The sequence below is a fragment of the Cherax quadricarinatus genome, chromosome 18 (genome assembly GCF_038502225.1).
Source record: "Cherax quadricarinatus isolate ZL_2023a chromosome 18, ASM3850222v1, whole genome shotgun sequence".
Classification (NCBI taxonomy): Eukaryota; Metazoa; Arthropoda; class Malacostraca; order Decapoda; family Parastacidae; genus Cherax; species Cherax quadricarinatus.
In genome coordinates this window covers 20,188,553-20,207,054 of record NC_091309.1, presented here as the reverse complement: position 1 = coordinate 20,207,054, position 18,502 = coordinate 20,188,553, and the positions used below count along the sequence as shown (strand labels likewise).

At 37.7% G+C, this 18,502-nt stretch overlaps 1 protein-coding gene across 1 annotated transcript in view; it reads left to right on the top strand.

Moving 5' to 3' along the window:
• The window catches only part of Orc2 (origin recognition complex subunit 2), a 74,062-nt gene that overhangs the window by 36,974 nt on the left and 18,586 nt on the right, over positions 1 to 18,502 (top strand). The window contains exons 5-8 of the mRNA XM_053777725.2: positions 9,215 to 9,489; positions 14,072 to 14,283; positions 14,665 to 14,797; positions 17,505 to 17,748. Of these exons, the coding sequence (XP_053633700.1) occupies positions 9,215 to 9,489; positions 14,072 to 14,283; positions 14,665 to 14,797; positions 17,505 to 17,748 (864 nt within the window). The remainder of the gene's footprint in view (positions 1 to 9,214; positions 9,490 to 14,071; positions 14,284 to 14,664; positions 14,798 to 17,504; positions 17,749 to 18,502) is intronic.

The following is an 18,502-nucleotide window of genomic DNA, read 5'->3' as shown; positions in this document are numbered from 1 at the left end:
TACTGCTCCAGCGTGGGTTTGAAAAACATCCACTGGAGCAACAGTTGAGTTGGAGCAAATACATGTTAGAATATCTTTCATGGACATTTGATTACCATCAATGCGTAATCTTACACGTATCCTCGCCATGATGTCTGGGAAGGAGCATCTGGCAGAGGAGTTGCTTAACAAAAAGGGATCTTTCCTTAATGTTAGCCTAACATCCTATTTCAGCTGACTTATGAAGGTCAGCCCCTAAGATAGCCTACCCTCGAGTAGTGAGGGGAAAGGGCCCAAGGCAAAGATCGGCCGGATTTTAAAAAACCACACGGGCTACCGGATGGTCAAAATGCCTTGTGTTAACTCGCCAAAGCGAAGTTGCCGAAAAAGAAGAAGATAGGAAAGTCAGAAGGATAGCAATGTATGTAGTGTGTTAAGTGTGTGGGCCAGTGTTGATGTTTGGGTGAGGGGAGGATGGGGAAGGATGGGGGGATGGGGATGAGAGGGGTGAACAAGCAAGCAAGTCACCGCCTTACCCTCTTGATGGGATGGGGGTCGAAGTGACTGCAAGCAAGTCTCCTCTCAGCTCTGGTGAAGAACTACTCAGGAAAACCCAAGAAAATTCTCGAGCAACAGTGTTCAGAGTTGCTCAGCTGAAGAGCAGGAACGACGACGTCTTCTCTCCACGGTGGCTGGGCTGCTTCTCTGTCTGTCTGTATTTTCATCACAAAGGGAAACAAACACAAAATTATCATCAGTCTGCTGTATGTCAGTGGTGCCCATTCATCCCTAAAAATTTGTGAGCTTCCTTATTTGTGGGTTTTGATTATTCATCATGTTTTTTTTTATAAGTAACCCACCAATAAACAAGTTTTTTTTTGATTACTCATTTTTCCAGGCTTGATTTGGTGCCACTAAATAGAAAACTAGTTATAAGATTTCCTATGAATGTTAATATTGAATTAACCAGATTAGAGTGATAAACAGTATTACAGAGATCAGATCTCTGAAACACAAAATGAATCCAAATTTGAAACAAAATTTGTTATGCAAACATAATTTTGTATTCATGGTTTTTAGTTTTGTGGATCCTTCAGAAATGTGACTCAGGAATTTATAGGGAAAGCTGTACTGTTATATAGTTTAATACCCATTGAATTTTTCAATTACTATTTATAAAATACTTTATTACAATATACAGTAAAAAATGTTTTGATGTAATGTAACATTTTATACTATTTTTTAATGTTTATAGGATATATTATTGAATTTAAAATTTTGCATTGGGTGGTAATATTCCCTATAGGCCACCTTTTTTTTAATACGTATCTGGAAAAACATTTTTCAAAATTCATCCATCTGTTTTCTCGTCAGTCTTGTGATATTTTTCTATCCTAAAGTTAAATCTGTACAGTGGACCCTCGGTTATCGGCCGTAATCTGTTCCAGAAGGTTGGCCTAAAAGCGAAATGGCCGATAACTGAAATAACATTTCCCATAAGAATTAATGTAAATGCAATTAATCCATATCACACACCCAAAAATATTAAAAAAAAAATATTTTTTAAAGATTAACTATAGTTTTACATATAGAAACAATGAGAACCAAATAAAATGACTAATGAAATGGATAAATGAACATTTAAATCACTTTTTCCTATATTGAAGTCTTGTTGGTGTATGCAAAACGGCGAGGGAGGCTTAAATATGACACTATTATCAACTCTGTGGCTTATTTGTCTATCATAATTCATCTAGTATGACATAATAAGCAATATTAATAACATAGAAACATGATAAATATGCTAGAATGAATAAACTGTCATTATGTATGTAACAAGTGTTGGTGTGGTGTTGTTGGGTTTATAAGGGCCACTGAGAGCATAAGCCGCACATATTAGTGGTAGTGGGCGGCAGCAGAGCAACCAGCACCATTCACACAGTGTACATAATTTATAAATAAGAATTATTTACACTTTAATTTATAAATAAGAAATATTTACATTTTATAAATAAGAAATATTTACACTTACTGTACCTTGGAGGAGATGCTGGCATTGGTTTAGGGTGGTAGAATATAGGCAGGACGGTGGTGTTGTCAGTAGCCCTATATACTTCTAACAACATTGGAGGACTAATAAAGTTACAGCGGCAGCGGCAGTGGCAGCAGCGGCATCCTACCAGCTCTTCTTCCTCAAAAAACATCGCTCAGCAAAACTTGTGATGGCCTAAGTGAAAGTTCAACTACATGAACCCACGTAGACCACAAAATGACCCAAGAATACTAAGAATGTAACCCAAATCTTGACAAAAATAGAAGATCTAAGGAAGACAGCCCTGCTAACCCAAACACTGCCTCCGCTGCCAGACAACCACTTAACCCAAGCTCCGAGAAAACAAGCCTTCTCCATTGCTACACAGTATCTACTTCAGTGATACTATGAAAGGATATCGCAGAAGAAACAACATCAGTAATAAAAGAATAACAGCAAGGACCCTAGAACTCAACTTGTCTACCCAGCAGGACGCCGGTGTATCATCAACCCCCCTCACCGCCGCCACCCAGGGAACAACAACAACAACAAAGATGGCTGACTCCCCCTCCAACTCCACTCCCTTCAAAGGATTCACCCATGATTACTCGGGTATGATTATTCCTGACAATATCAAGGACTACATCGTTGCTCTAGAAAATGAAATCAAAGATATTAAAGCAACACTCGAGCGACGAGAATCCAAGATAACCAACCTCGAGAACAAGATCCAAAACCTTGAAGAGAAGATTACATCGGGAAGTGTTGACACAGAAAATACTCTGAAAGCAGTTATAGCCAGTCACACCGAACAAATAACTACAATAAATGTGAAGGTTGAAGAAGCAATCAAGGACTGGAATCAGAACATGCACACTCGACTAAATGAATACCTTGATTTCCAAGACGACAAAACTGAACAAGATAAGTTGTCTGATGCAGTTATAATAAACAGTCCACACATTCCAAGTGACATAACCCAAGCACAGTGCAAAGAAACTGCTGTCAGGATAATACAGGACCACGTACAAGTCATCATGCAAAACAATGAAATCAAAGAAACACGTTTGCTAGGAAAACCAGGAAGTAAACACAGTATAATGATCCGACTTCATTCATACGATAAAAGAAAGGACCTAATTAAATCAGCAATTACAATGAAAAATGGAGTGTACATAAATGAGTGTCTAACAAGAAAACGTCAAAACCTTCTGTTCAGGCTGAGAAAACTTAAACAGGAAAACAAAATACATCAGTGTTTCACGCGAGATGGGAAAATACTAGTAAGGAAAACATCAACAGGACAACAATATACTATCTCAAACGAACACGATTTCTCTACCTTCCTTAGAAAAGCTGTCATTTCTGTAACAGATTAGATAAGTGCCCTTAATACATATATACGTGTGGTGCATATAGTGTACCTTACTATTATATTGTGCATTATTATTTTTATTATTTTTTTCATCACAAGCTAATGCTAACTACCTCCAATACTTTTTTACTTCTTTCTTACTGCTATTAATTGCTCATAATTTTATGTTACAAGTCAAATCTTACTCCAAATTAATATTATTCATTGTTCTTACCTGTCCATTTAATTTTGTTTACCACTACTTGTTTTTTTAGTCACTTTTTATTGTGTGTGCAATTAGTGTATATTCCAATTACTTTTTTGCAAGTACCAAAACTATCTTTTGCTAGCTAGTACCAACTACCTCATTTTTTTTTTTACTCTTTATTGTGCAATAAACTGCTCAACTTATTTAATATTACAAATCAGATCTTACTCCTAAACCAATATTATTTCATAGTGACTATCTGTCCATTTAACTTGTTTACCATTACTTAATTGTAGTCCCTTATATATATATTTTTTTTTTCCTTTATTTTAGCTTTATATAACTACCTTAGCTCATATATTCACAATTGTTAAAATAATCAAGGTGCTATTCCCAGGTGCTAAAGTTAATAAGTTCACTATTTTGCCATTATACTCCAAAGCTCATTTATTTGATTACCACTTTATTGTTCACCACAACTTATATTAGTCCCTTTTATATTATAATTTTATATTATAATTCTAACTTTAAAGAATTACCTTTAAAGTACTACCTACTATCATATTCCCAAGCTCCATTATTTGATCATCACTTTATTTGTTCACCACAAATTATTTTAGTCCCTTTTATATTGTCTCCTTTATTTTAGCTTTAAAAAACTACCTTAGCTCATTATTTTTACATTTGTTAAATAATTCAGGTGCTATTTTTTTTTTTAGCTTTAGAATATTTACTTTATTTTTTTACTTAATTCTAACTATAGATTCACTACAAATCTTATGATTACAAGCATTAATCCTGATACCAACCTCTTATTTAATGACTTAAATGATTCAAACAGTTACTGTAATTACTACACAGCAGAACAATCAAAGGCACTTCTCAGAGCCAACAACAACATAACTATCTTTAACTACAATATCAGATCTTTAAGCAAGCATTATGATGACCTCCTAGCATTACTAAATTCCTTGCATGCCAATATGTCCATCATTACACTAACTGAAACCTGGCTAAAGCCTGATACTACAGATGTCTATGCCATTCCTGGTTACACAGCCATACACAACTGTAGGCCAGACCAACAAGGGGGTGGCACTGCTATATACTACTCAGACCAACTAGAATGTATCACTAATACTTGCGCAAGGGATGAACATGGGGAATATATAATAGCTAAATTCAAATCCAAATACCTACAAAAACCTCTCACAGTGATAAACATCTACAGAGTTCCACAATCAAACATTAGCCAATTTAGTCAAAACCTAGGAAGTATGATAACTGATGCACGCATGAACAAAGATCACTTACTACTCTCAGGTGACTTCATTATAAATCTCCTGCAAGACCAGGACCCACACGTTACTGAATTCACAAACACAATGAGTAACTGCATGTTGCTACCAACAGTAACAAAACCTACAAGAGTTACAGAGACTAGTGTTTCCCTACTTGACCACATCTGGACCAACACCATATCCCCTTTAAAATCAGGCATAATTACAGATAATACCACAGACCACTACCCTACTTTCCTCATAACAACTCTTGGTAAAATACCCCAAGACACTACTAAAGTCACCTTCAGACTTCACAATGAGGCAGCCATTAATAACTTCACAACAGCAGTAACAAACATTGACTGGCACACTGAGCTAGAAATCTATACAGATATTGACGAATGTTTTAATAATTTTCTAAAAGAGACCCAATACCTTTATAACAAGCACTGCCCTTAAAAAACTAAACAGATGACAGCTAAGAGACTGAACAGTCCCTGGCTAACACCCAGCATTCTCAAATCCATAAATACAAAACACCAATATGAAAAACAGTACAGAATGGGTCACATAACCAGAGACCAAACAAAACGTTACTCGTCAATCCTAACCAGCCTGATAAGAAGGGCAAAAAAATTGTATTATGAGAACAGATTATCCAACTTACGAGGTGATATAAAAAAGACCTGGAAGACCCTATCAGAAATTCTGGGAACAAAAAAGACATCACGACATAGCGAAATAAAATTAGCAAAATCAGATGAACTCCAACTCCCACCAACAGAAACAGCAAACAGACTCAATGATTTCTTCTCCACTATAGGTCAAAACCTTGCCAATAAAATCCCAAGCTCAGATACCCCACCAAATGACTACCTCTGGCAACTACCCGAACACACTGTTCCTAGCTCCGACTAACCCATACGAAGTCTCCCTTATTATCAACGCACTGAAAAACAAGGCAGGAGATTTAAATACCTTACCACCCTTTATATACAAAAAAGCGTCACAAGTACTATCACCATTCATTGCAACACTCTTTAACAAATCCATTGAATCCTCCACCTTCTCTACAGTTCTCAAAATAGCAAGGGTCACCCCGATCCATAAAGGAGGAGACCAAACAGAGTTGAATAACTATAGGCCAATATCCAATTTACACCCTCTCTGAAAAATCTTCGAAAAATTAATTCATAAACGAATCTACTCCTACCTCATCTCCCAAAACATTTTCAACCCCTGCTAATTTGGATTCAGGCCTAATAAAAATACTAATGATGCTATTATACACATGCTAGAACATATATACACTGCAATAGAGAAAAAAGAAGTCCCACTGGGGATCTTCATTGACTTACGTAAAGCTTTTGATACAGTTGACCATGACTTGCTCACGTAAAATTGTCACACTATGGTATTAGAGGGCACTCCCTCAACTACCTCAAGTCTTACCTCAGCAACAGAAGCCAATATGTGTACGCAAATGGGGCAAGCTCTTCCGCACAACCAATTACAGTTGGTGTCCCACAGGGAAGTGTCCTTGGCCCTCTTCTCTTTCTCCTATACATAAATGACCTACCAAATGCTTCGCAATTACTCAAACCCACACTTTTTGCAGATGACACTACATACGTCTTCTCTCACCCGAGCCCAGTCACGCTAGCCAATACTGTAAACACCGAATTACAGAAAATATCAACCTGGATGAGGACTAACAAACTTACACTAAACATTGACAAAACCTACTTCATTCAGTTTGGTAACAGAGCTACAGATGTACCTCTTAACATAACGATAAACGTATCACCTATCACAAAGCTAACAGAGGGAAAATTCTTAGGAATCCACCTCGATAATAGACTCAAATTTCATACACATATACAACAAATTTCTAAGAAAATTTCCAAGACTGTAGGCATACTATCGAAGATACGGTACTATGTTCCACAGTCAGCCCTCCTGGCCCTTTATCACTCTCTTATTTACCCCTATCTCACCTATGGAATTTGTGCATGGGGCTCAACAACAATTAACCATCTCAGACCACTAATTACCCAACAAAAGGCTGCAGTTAGAATGATAACAAATTCTCACTACAGGCAACACACACCACCAATATTCAAAACACTCAACCTACTCACCATACAAAACATCCATACATATTATTGCACCTATTACATACATAGAACACTTAACTCTGATATTAACCCTCCCCTCAAACATCTCCTTGCCAACCTCAACAGAACACATGACCATAACACAAGGCACAGATCACTCTTTGATGTTCCTCGTGTCCATCTCACGCTATGCAAAAACTCAATGCACATAAAAGGCCCTAAATTCTGGAATTCATTACCTGTGAATATAAAAGAAACACTACCTGTTTATAAATTCAAGTCTCTTCTCAAAGTTCACTTACTCACTCAAGACCAAATAAATACTGAATAACTGAACCTTATAAATTGTATATCCAAAATGTTACTCACAATTATATCACATAAATGTTAAACCTAGGACCCAATCTAACTTTGTTATTTTTTTAAATACTACCTAACAGAATACTCCATTCTACTGAATGAACAGCAATGCATGCAACCATATGACCTGTCTTTGTAATACTCATTTGTGCTTTATAGATATCTGTTTACAATAATGTCTTATCACTGATTTCATCATTGCTTAGTTAATCTTAAGTTAATTTTAAGCCAGCCCGTAATGCTATGCATATAAGTGGCTTTGGCATGCTGCTCTTACCTGTATTTTTTTTTTGTACCTCTGTATGTATGTATGCTAAAGTTTCGTGTCGTCCTTTTCAATCGCTAAATGGAGTTCATTGCCTTTGTAACTAGTTCAGCTATCATAACTTTGGGGTCCAGTCACTGGACCCATTATGTACCTTTGAAATCTTTTGACTACTGCCCACAGGATGGGTATGGGGTGCATAATAAAGATATTAAACTAAAGTGTGTGTGTGTGTGTGTGTGTGTGTGTGTGTGTGTGTGTGTGTGTGTGTGTGTGTGTGTGTGTGTGTGTGTGTGTGTGTGCTCACCTATTTGTGGTTCCATGTGAGTGTGAGTGTGAGTGTGTGTGTGAGTGTGTGTGTGAGTGTGTGTGTGAGTGTGTGCGAGTGTGTGTGTGTGTGTGTGTGTGTGTGTGTGTGTGTGTGTGTGTGTGTGTGTGTGTGTGTGTGTGTGAGTGTCAGTGTCAGTGTCAGTGTCAGTGTGTGTGTGTGTGTGTGTGTGTGTGTGTGTGTGTGTGTGTGTGTGTGTGTACTCACCTAGTTGAGGTTGCGGGGGTCGAGTCCGAGCTGTGTGTGTGTGTGTGACTCAGCAATCAATATTTGCACCAATAACTCATTACAGTTGTGACCGGGTGTGGAAGTGTGAATTGCTCATTACACTATAATTTGTTCATGATTGTAGCCATGTATAAACGTAAGTAACCATTCTTACAGAATTCATTACCTTTGTAACTTGTGAGCTCATTACCTTTGTACCTAGTTTAGCTATCAAAACTACCTGGAGTTCATTACCTTTGTAAATTGTGAGTTCATTACCTTTGTAAATTGTGAGTTCATTACCTCTGTAACTTGCTCAGCTATCAAAACTTTGGAGTCCAGTCCCTGGACCAATTATGTACCTCTGTAATCTTTTGACTACTGCCCACAGGATGGGTTTGGGGTGCATAATAAACATATTAAACTAACTAACTAATTAATCACTTAACTTACTTGCTACACTGTTAAAGCTACACTTTATTGCTGGCTGGTGCTATAGCCTTTATTGACTTCTGCTGCTTTAGTATTGTACATATCGTAGAATCATTGAATCACTGAAGAAGGCACAGTGTCCCTTCTCTCTTTCTCCTTCACTCTCACACTTTTCAACAACTTCTTTCTTAAATTTCATCATGTTTCTCACTTTCTTTACCAAAGGAACTTTACTAGGAACTTTATTTGGGTCCAGGGTTGCTTATTTCGCAGTTGCACTCAGTCAGTAACCATGAAAAACAATGGATTATAGCGAAATGTTTGGGTGAATGAACAGAAGCTTCCTCACTCGCCCAGAGACACAGCCAGACTGACGCGAGCGGCTGGCGGCAGCGGGTTCACACGTCCCATACAGCCGATGAGCGAAATAACGGCCAATGAGCAAAATAACGGCCGATAAGCGAGTTGCCCAATAAGTGGAATGGCCGATGACCGAGGGTCCACTGTATTTAACCTTTTTTTTTTTTTTTTTTTTTTCAATATTTTGTACAAAGCTTTGGTTTTCTTTTAAACAGCATTTGCTACTATTATAAAATTCTTGAAGGTTCCTATAATCAGGTAATGTGATTTACTGTGTTATACATTACAGGTATTAATAAGATTGTATTCAAAGAAGATAGTTCTTCTTCTGATGAGGAAGATGATGATGATGATGATGATGATAGCAGCTATAGTTTGAGTGAGCCTGAAGATGAAAGTAAGGAAAATATTGATTTTCAAGAAGAATGTATTAAGACTCCAGGTAAAACACCAAAGAGAACACCTCTTAAACATAGCAAGATCTTATCTGGTACTCCAGGAAAAAAACCCACTAGAGTCCTAGAGAAAGGTGGGAGAGGCAGGAAAATTAAAGATGTAGAAATGGTAAGTTGTATTCATGTTCTGTTTAAACATAGTACTCTTCTCTACTGTATATTGTGTTTACTTGTTTCATACCCCTTCTGCCTGACAGCCACATCAAGTGTGGCAAAGGTTATCCTTTATCTTCATAAATTGTTGTATGTGTGGCAAAAGTTTAAGGTTATAAGGGGGTGGGTGTGGGTGGGAAGAGGAATTTTTTTTTTTTTTTTTTTTTTTAAAAACAAGTTGGCTGTCTCCCACCGAGGCAGGGTGACCCAAAAAAGAAAGAAAATCCCCAAAAAGAAAATACTTTCATCATTATTCAACACTTTCACCTCACTCACACATAATCGCTGTTTTTGCAGAGGTGCCCAGAATACAACAGTTTAGAAATTTTTTTTTTTTTTTTTTTTTAACAAGTCGGCCGTCTCCCACCGAGGCAGGGTGACCCAAAAAAAAGAAAGAAAATCCCCAAAAAGAAAATACTTTCATCATCATTCAACACTTTCACCACACTCGCACATTATCACTGTTTTTGCAGAGGTGCTCAGAATACAACAGTCTAGAAGCATACACACATAAAGATACACAACATATCCCTCCAAACTGCCAATATCCCAAACCCCTCCTTTAAAGTGCAGGCATTGTACTTCCCATTTCCAGGACTCAAGTCCGACTATATGAAAATAACCGGTTTCCCTGAATCCCTTCACTAAATATTACCCTGCTCACACTCCAACAGATCGTCAGGTCCCAAGTACCATTCGTCTCCATTCACTCCTATCTAACACGCTCACGCATGCTTGCTGGAAGTCCAAGCCCCTCGCCCACAACACCTTCTTTATCCCCTTCCTCCAACCTTTTTGAGGACGACCCCTACCCCGCCTTCCTTCCCCTACAGATTTATATGCTCTCCGTGTCATTCTACTTTGATCCATTCTCTCTAAATGACCAAACCACCTCAACAACCCCTCTTCAGCCCTCTGACTAATACTTTTATTTACTCCACACCACTTAATTTCCACACTCCGAATTTTCTGCATAATATTTACACCACACATTGCCCTTAGACAGGACATCTCCACTGCCTCCAACCGCCTCCTCGCTGCAGCATTTACAGCCCAAGCTTCACACCCATATAAGAGTGTTGGTACTACTATACTTTCATACATTCCCTTCTTTGCCTCCATAGATAACATTTTTGGCCTCCACATATACCTCAATTCTAGGTAGTAGGTTGGTAGACAGCAACCGCCCAGGGAGGTACTACCGTCCTGACAAGTGAGTGTAAAACGAAAGCCTGTAATTGTTTTACATGACGGTAGGATTGCTGGTGTCCTTTTATCTGTCTCATAAACATGCAAGAGTTCAGGTACGTCTTGATACTTCTACTTACACTTAGGTCACACTACACATATGTGTACAAGCATATATATACACACACACCCCTCTGGGTTTTCTATTTTCTTTCTAGTTCTTGTTCCTGCTGATTTCCTCTTATCTCCATGGGGAAGTGGAACAGAATTCTTCCTCCGTAAGCCATGCGTGTTGTAAGAGGCGACTAAAATGCCGGAAGCAAGGAGCTAGTAACCCCTTCTCCCGTATAAATTACTAAATTCGAAAAGAGAAACTTTCGTTTTTCTTTTTGGGCCACCTTGCCTTGGTGGGATACGGCTGGTTTGTTGAAGAAAAAAAAAAATGTACCTCAATGCACCACTCACCTTTTTTCCTTCATCAATTCTATGATTAACCTCATCCTTCATAAATCCATCCACTGACACGTCAACTCCCAAATATCTGAAAAGATAAAGAGGGTGTTAAGGGGAAAAAAATTAGCATACAAGATGTTTTTACAATGCAAAAATGATAGAAGGCAGAATATATGGGAGGGAAAAGGGAGGCTAAAATGAGTACTGAGGGAGAGCAAAAGGAGAGCCAGAGTATATTGAGAGGGAGAGGGAGGGTAATAGTGGTGAGGTAGTGCAAAAGGAAAGCAATAAGACAGTGGGTGTCTTTTACAGCATTTTTTGCCGAGATTATGAATCTTTCGGAGAAAGATCAATAATGTGTGGAAGCCCAGAGAGTAACCTTCTCTGTGGTACTGACAAGTGCTTTCCAGTAGTACCCATCCTTCTCTTTCCTCCTAAATTTCATCAGTGTATACCTCAGGTTGGTGAGACCCAGTTTACATTTGTGAAACTACTTTTGCTATGTAAAGAATTCTTTTTGTTTCATTGGATTGATGAACTTGCATAGAATAATCTTCATCAAACATTTCAATAAATTTCAAGTGTTTATGGTACACTGAATCATTAGAAAAATTGCCTAAATTAGTGGGCTTACCATTGCTTCTGCTATAGTAATGCTTTCATGGAAAAGCCAGAGTATTTACTCATCTGCTTTAGCTCTGAAATCTGTAATGTAATTTTTATTTCAGAGAGTGCTACCCTCAAAAATATGTACAATGTATTTATATTTTTCATCAAGCCGGCCATATCCCACTGAGGCAGGGTGACCTAAAAAGAAAAACAAAAGTTTCTCTTTTCTTATTTAATAATGTATACAGAAAGGGTTACTAGCCCCTTGCTCCCGGCATTTTAGTTGCCTCTTACGACACTCATAGCTTACAGAAGAAGAATTCTGTTCTACTTCCCCATGGAGATGAGAGGAAATAAGCAAGAACTAGTAAGAAAACAGAAGAAAACCCAGAGGGGTGTGAATATATATACTTGTACATGCATGTGTAGTGTGACCCAAGTGTAAGTAGATGTAGCAAGGCATACCTGAAGCCTTGCATGTTTATGGGACAGAAACAAAACACCAGCAATCCTACCATCATGTAAAACAATTACAGGTTTCCTTTTCACACTCATTGGCAGAACGGTAGTGCCTCCCGGTGGCCTGGTGGCTAAAGCTCCCACTTCACACACGGAGGGCCCGGGTTTGATTCCCAGCGGGTGAAAACATTTCAACACGTTTCCTTACACCTGTTGTCCTGTTCACCTAGCTCAAATAGGTACCTGGGTGTTAGTCGACTGGTGTGGGTCGCATCCTGGGGGACAAGATTAAGGACCCCAATGGAAATAAGTTAGACAGTCCTCGATGACGCACTGACTTTCTTGGGTTATCCTGGGTGGCTAACCCTCCTGGGTTAAAAATCCGAATGAAATCTTATCTTATCCTGTCTTATCCCTGGGCGGTTGCTGTCTACCAACTTATTACCTCTAATAGAGTTCAGCCTCTCCTCACTTAACGATGGAGTTCTGTTCCTAAGACCACGCCGGTAAACAAATTCGTCGATAAGTGAGGAACATACTGTGATAGTGGGTTTGTGTCAGCCATCTTTTATATTGTTTAAATGTCACCTTGGCACCATTTATAACATTTCTAGTATACAGTGGACCCCCGCCTTACGAACGCATCGCGTTATGTTAAATCCGCCATATGAAGCATTTGAACGCAAAAATTTTGTTTCGCCTCACGATAAAAAACTCGCCTTATGTGATTCGTCCGGGACATGTCCCACGTGTGGCCTCAGCGCCATTGTTTACAAGCCAGCCAGTGCGGTTGCATCTACACACACATTCGGTACATTTCAAGTTATCCCAGTTTTTTTAGTGCTTGTAACTGCAAAATAAGTCACCATGGACCCCAAGAAAGCTTCTAGTGCCATCCCTGTGGTAAAAAGGGCGAGAATTAGTATGGAATTGAAAAAAAGAGATTAAGGAAATGTATGCAAAGTGGGTTGAACTGCAAACCTTTACTGATAAAAATCACCCTGACACAGCTACTGCAAGCCGTGTTGGCAACCTGTACAGTGACAATGTTATGGCCCATTTTAGGAAAGTCTTAAAGGAATGGGAGGTACATAGCACTATGGACAGATTCCCCTTCTAAACAATAACTTCCATGCTCTCCCCTCCTCCCATCCCATCAATCATCACCAGATCTTCAATAAAGGTAAATGTCATGTATTCTATTCTTAGTAGAGTAGTAATTGTGCATGTCTTCTTCAGTTTGTGTGTATTAAAATTAATATTTCATGTGGTTAAATTTTTTTTTTTTTTCATACTTTGGGGTGTCAGGAATGGATTAATTTGATCTCCATTATTTCTTATGGGGAAAATTAATTCGGCTAATGATAATTTCAGCTTACGATGAGCTCTCAGGAACGGATTAATATCGTAAGGTGGGGGTCCACTGTAATTTTAAATGTTTATATAGTAGTGTACTGTCTATTGTAATAAACAGAATAGAGGAAATCTGCTCTAATATACATTATTTAGGTATGCATACTGGTAAGAGAGCCCGTCGTAATTCTGAGTCGTCGGTAAACGAGTATGTCGCTAGGCGAGGAGAGGCTGTATATTTTTTTTTTTTTTTTTTTTTTGCCTCAGGAGCAGTCTCCTACCAAGGCAGAGTGACTGAAAGAAGAAAACACATTAACCATCACTCATTCAATCCATGTTTTTCCAAGAGGATTGACCTTGCAATTCGGATTACTTTCTGGCTGCAACATTCCCACTCCTTCAGAATGTAGTCACTGCCCTGCCCAGTATATTTATTCACATTAATTTATCTTGCTACTTTTTTTGTATATTTCCAGGTTGGTAAGGCAGATGATTATTTTACATCAAATGGAGATACAGGAAAAGTAGTTACTTCAGATCACACCCTCAGCCGGCTAGAAACTCCTAGATTGTCACCAGAGGCCTTGCAGTCAATCCTTTCGAGTGTAGCCACATCTCATCAGAGAGAGAGGGAAGCATTACTTGAGGAACATATGCACATGTTTCCTCGTTGGATGACATTTTTGTGGTTAGTTTCATCAGCTCATTTTCTGACCCAACCTAAAACCAAGAATTTGATCTCAAAATATCTACAGTTATTTGTTGTCTTTATAGACAACACTATATTATCTCCTCATATGTTGCCTCCAAAAGCTTAGCACTTAATTTTAGATACTTAAAATAATTTTAGAGACTTAAAATAACATTCATACTTAAAGTGGCCTTACACCAATATTGTAGTCATATATATCAGTGTCATGTTATAATTAACACTGTGCTGGTTATCATCATTGTTATGGGTATTTTATTCTGTTGCTTCTATAATCTTCCCCAACAGGAAGAATTATTTATCTTATCTGTCAAAAGTAAAAAAAAAAAAAATCTTTAAAGAATCCTTTTAATCTTTCAGTGAAGGCTTCAGTGTATTTCTGTATGGTTTAGGAAGCAAGAAGCAGTTGATCTCAAAGTTTCAGCAAGAATATTTAGCCCAATTTGACCACATAGTTGTCAATGGCTTCTTTCCATCACTCACTCTTAAAAACGTAAGTTTTTGATTGATATTATAAAGTTATGCAAGTGACTGAAAAATATAATATTTTCTGTAATATACATTTTTAATTTTGTTGATTTAATGGTAAACATTACATCAACAGTACTAGTAAATAGTAATATTGTTAGGATCTTTATGATAGATTTGTTATTTTCAGTGATAATCAATTTGAAGTTACTAAAGCAGCTATGCTTGTCATGTTCAGTTTTCAGTGTTTAGTTTGCCATATAATTTTTAATGCATCCATCAGTTGCAGCATTTACTTTTATCTCCTTTTGTATCCCATTCTGGCAGTCTGGCCCATCTCTTTGTGAAGAAATATTTTCTAGCATCCTTTAGGTGCTTTTTTATAAATTTTCTCTTGTATCTGTTAGTGCTGTAAATATCATCGTTTATCTATTTTCGAATCCTTTTATGGTCTTGTATGTGATTTTCCTTTTGTACACCTACTGCCTCGGTGGGAGACGGCCGACTTGTTGGAAAAAAAAAAAATTGACTTAGTGTAATAGTATTTATTTGTGTTGTGTGTTTTATTCATGCTAGTAGTTTTATATTGTTTGTTATTTTTTCTTTTGATTTTTTTTATAACACTGGCCTTCTTCCACCAAGATAGGGTGACCCAGAAAAGAAGAAATACTTTCACCATCATTCACTCTATCACTGTCTTGCCAGAGGCATGCAGATACTACAGTTTAGATTCCCCTCCAAACTACAAATATCCCCACCCCTCCTTCAGAGTGCAGTCTTTGTACTTACCACCTCCAGGACTCAAGCCCAACTAACTGGTTTCCCTGAATCACTTTACAATTTAGTAAATGTTTTTTTCCTTAAAAACAGAATTTTGTGTGGATCTTTCAACACACCAGCCGTATCCAACCGAGGCGGGGTGGCCCAAAAGGAAAAACAAAAGTTTCTCCTTTTACATTTAATAATATATACAGTAGAAGGGGTTACTAGCCCCTTGCTCCCGGCATTTTAGTTGCCTCTTACAACACGCATGGCTTACGGAAGAAGAATTCTATTCCACTTCCCCATGGAGATAAGAGGAAATAAACAAGAACAAGAACTAGAAAGAAAATAGAAGATAACCCAGAGGGGTGTGTATATATATGCTTGTACATGTATGTGTAGTGTGACCTAAGTGCAAGTAGAAGTAGCAAGACGTACCTGAAATCTTGCATGTTTATGAGACAGACAAAAGACACCAGCAATCCTACCATCATGTAAAACAATTACAGGCTTTCGTTTTACACTCACTTGGCAGGACGGTAGTACCTCCCTGGGCGGTTGCTGTCTACCAACCTACTACCTACATTTTGTGTGGATATGAAAAGTAAATATTGGATAAAGATAGAAGCATTAAAAATATAAGAAGCATATTAATAAAGTGAACTGTATTAATCAAGAGAAATGAGCATTAAATATATATGAGACATAATAAAGTGAATTGTATTAAAGGAGAAAAGTTTGTGTACATAGAGAGTATGCAGGTGTACAAAAGGATGATTTAAGTGTACATTGGGAGGAAAATTAACCCCTTCAGGGTCCAAGGCCCAAATCTGAAGTGGTGCCCCAGTGTCCAAGAATTTAAAAAAAAAAATTTTGTTAATTTTTCTTATGAAATGGTAGAGAATCTTTTTGTGAAGGTAATAAAATAAAAAGTACGAAATTTGATGGAAAATTGATGAAGTTATGCTCTCGCGAATTTTGATGTGTCAGCGATATTTACGAATCGGCAATTTTGCCGACTTTGACTCCCATTTTAGGCCAATTACATTACTCCAGTCAACCAAATTCTTAGCTATTTCACTAGTATTACTTCTATTCTATCAATTGAGCACAAGAAATCGCCAAGTCAACTGTTTCAACTACAAATTAAAGTGATCGGAAATTGTTAATTTGGCCAATTTAACACAAAGTCCAAAATATTCCAATTTCAAAATAGGGTCCAGAATAAATAATGTAGGTATTCCTGGAACTAAACTAACATTTCCTCTGTTCATTAGTTACATTTTAAGGCTTTACAAATAAATTCCATTTTGATTTTTTATTCACATAATGAATTTTTATTCACACCAAAAAATAGAAGATTTACTGTTATGCAATACTGTAATAATTGTATAAATATCATCACCATATTTGTGAATGCATATTAGACCCACCAGCTGGCGTGTATTAGACGTGTGAGGTCGTTTGTTTACTCTTGAACATCGGCAAAAATTTAACATTTCTGCTACTTTGAGCTCAGTTTCAAGCCATTTCCAGTGCTAAAACCAATCAAAATCATCTCTATTTCTGTAATATGTCTTCCATTCTATCAAATGAGACCAAGAAATTGCAAATACAACTATAAAAAATATACGAAAAAACACTGCAAAGTCGCTGTTTTAATCGAAAAATCATGATTTCAGTTATTTTTCTCTCATTATACACAGTGTGCTGCAGGATCTGTTTTATGTGGTGCACACATACCACATAGCTGTATTCTCTCATATCTAGGCCCAAATGTACCACTCACAGTTTATCAGAGTGAGCTGAGCTCATGGCGTAGATCTACGGTTTGGACCCTGAATGTAAAGCCGTAGATCTACGGGACGGACCCTGAAAGGGTTAAGGCTTATGGTAAGAATAATTTACTTATAATTTTGATGAAGGCATGTATTAGCTTTCTTCTTTTGATAAATTTTGTTTCTTTTCAGCTTTTAAATAACATAACAGAGGACATAATAGATCACACAGGTAGTTTCCACAGTATCCAAGAGCAGCTGGAATTCATTCAGGGATTCTACACAAAGTCAAGTGCAGAATCTTTGTTCATAATTATCCACAATTTAGATGGCCCAATGCTTCGTGGAGAAAAATCTCAATCTGCCATTGCACACTTAGCTTCAATTCCTCATGTTCATATCTTGGCTTCAATCGACCACATCAATGCTCCTCTCAGTAAGATAAACTCTTGACTTATTTTAATAAATTATATGTAAGGTTGTTGATTTTTGTTAATCCTTTCACTGTTGGAGCCCCTGATATTAAAAGTGCTCACAGTGTCAGGCTTTTTAAAAAATATTTCATATGAAATAGTAGAGAAACTTTTTTTTGTGGTAATGACACTACAAATACAAAATTTGATGGAAAACATGGAATTATTATTTTTTTTTTATGTTGTATTAACACATCGGCTCTTTCCCACCAAGGCAGGGTGGCCTGAAAAAGAAAAACATTTGTCATAATTCACTTCATCACTGTCTTGTCAGAGGCATGCTTACACTACAGTTATAAACTGCAACATTAACACCCCTCCTTCAGAGTGCTGGCACTGTACTTCCCATCTCTAGGAATCGAGTCCAGCCTGCCGGTTTACCTGAATCCCTTCATAAATGTTACCTTGCTTACACTCCAACAGCATGTCAAGTCCTAAAAACCATTTGTCTCTGTTCGCTCCTATCTAACACGCTCAGGCATGCTTGCTGGAAGTCCAAGCCCCTTGCACACAAAACCTTTACCCCCTCCCTCCAACCTTTCCTAGGCTGACCCCTACCCCACCTTCCCTCCACTACAGATTTATACACTTGAAGTCATTCTATTTCATTCCATTCTCTCTACATGTCCAAACCATCTCAGTAATTTCTCCTCAGCCCTCTGGATAATAGTTTTGGTAGTCCCACACCTCCTCCTAATCTCCAAACTATGGATTCTC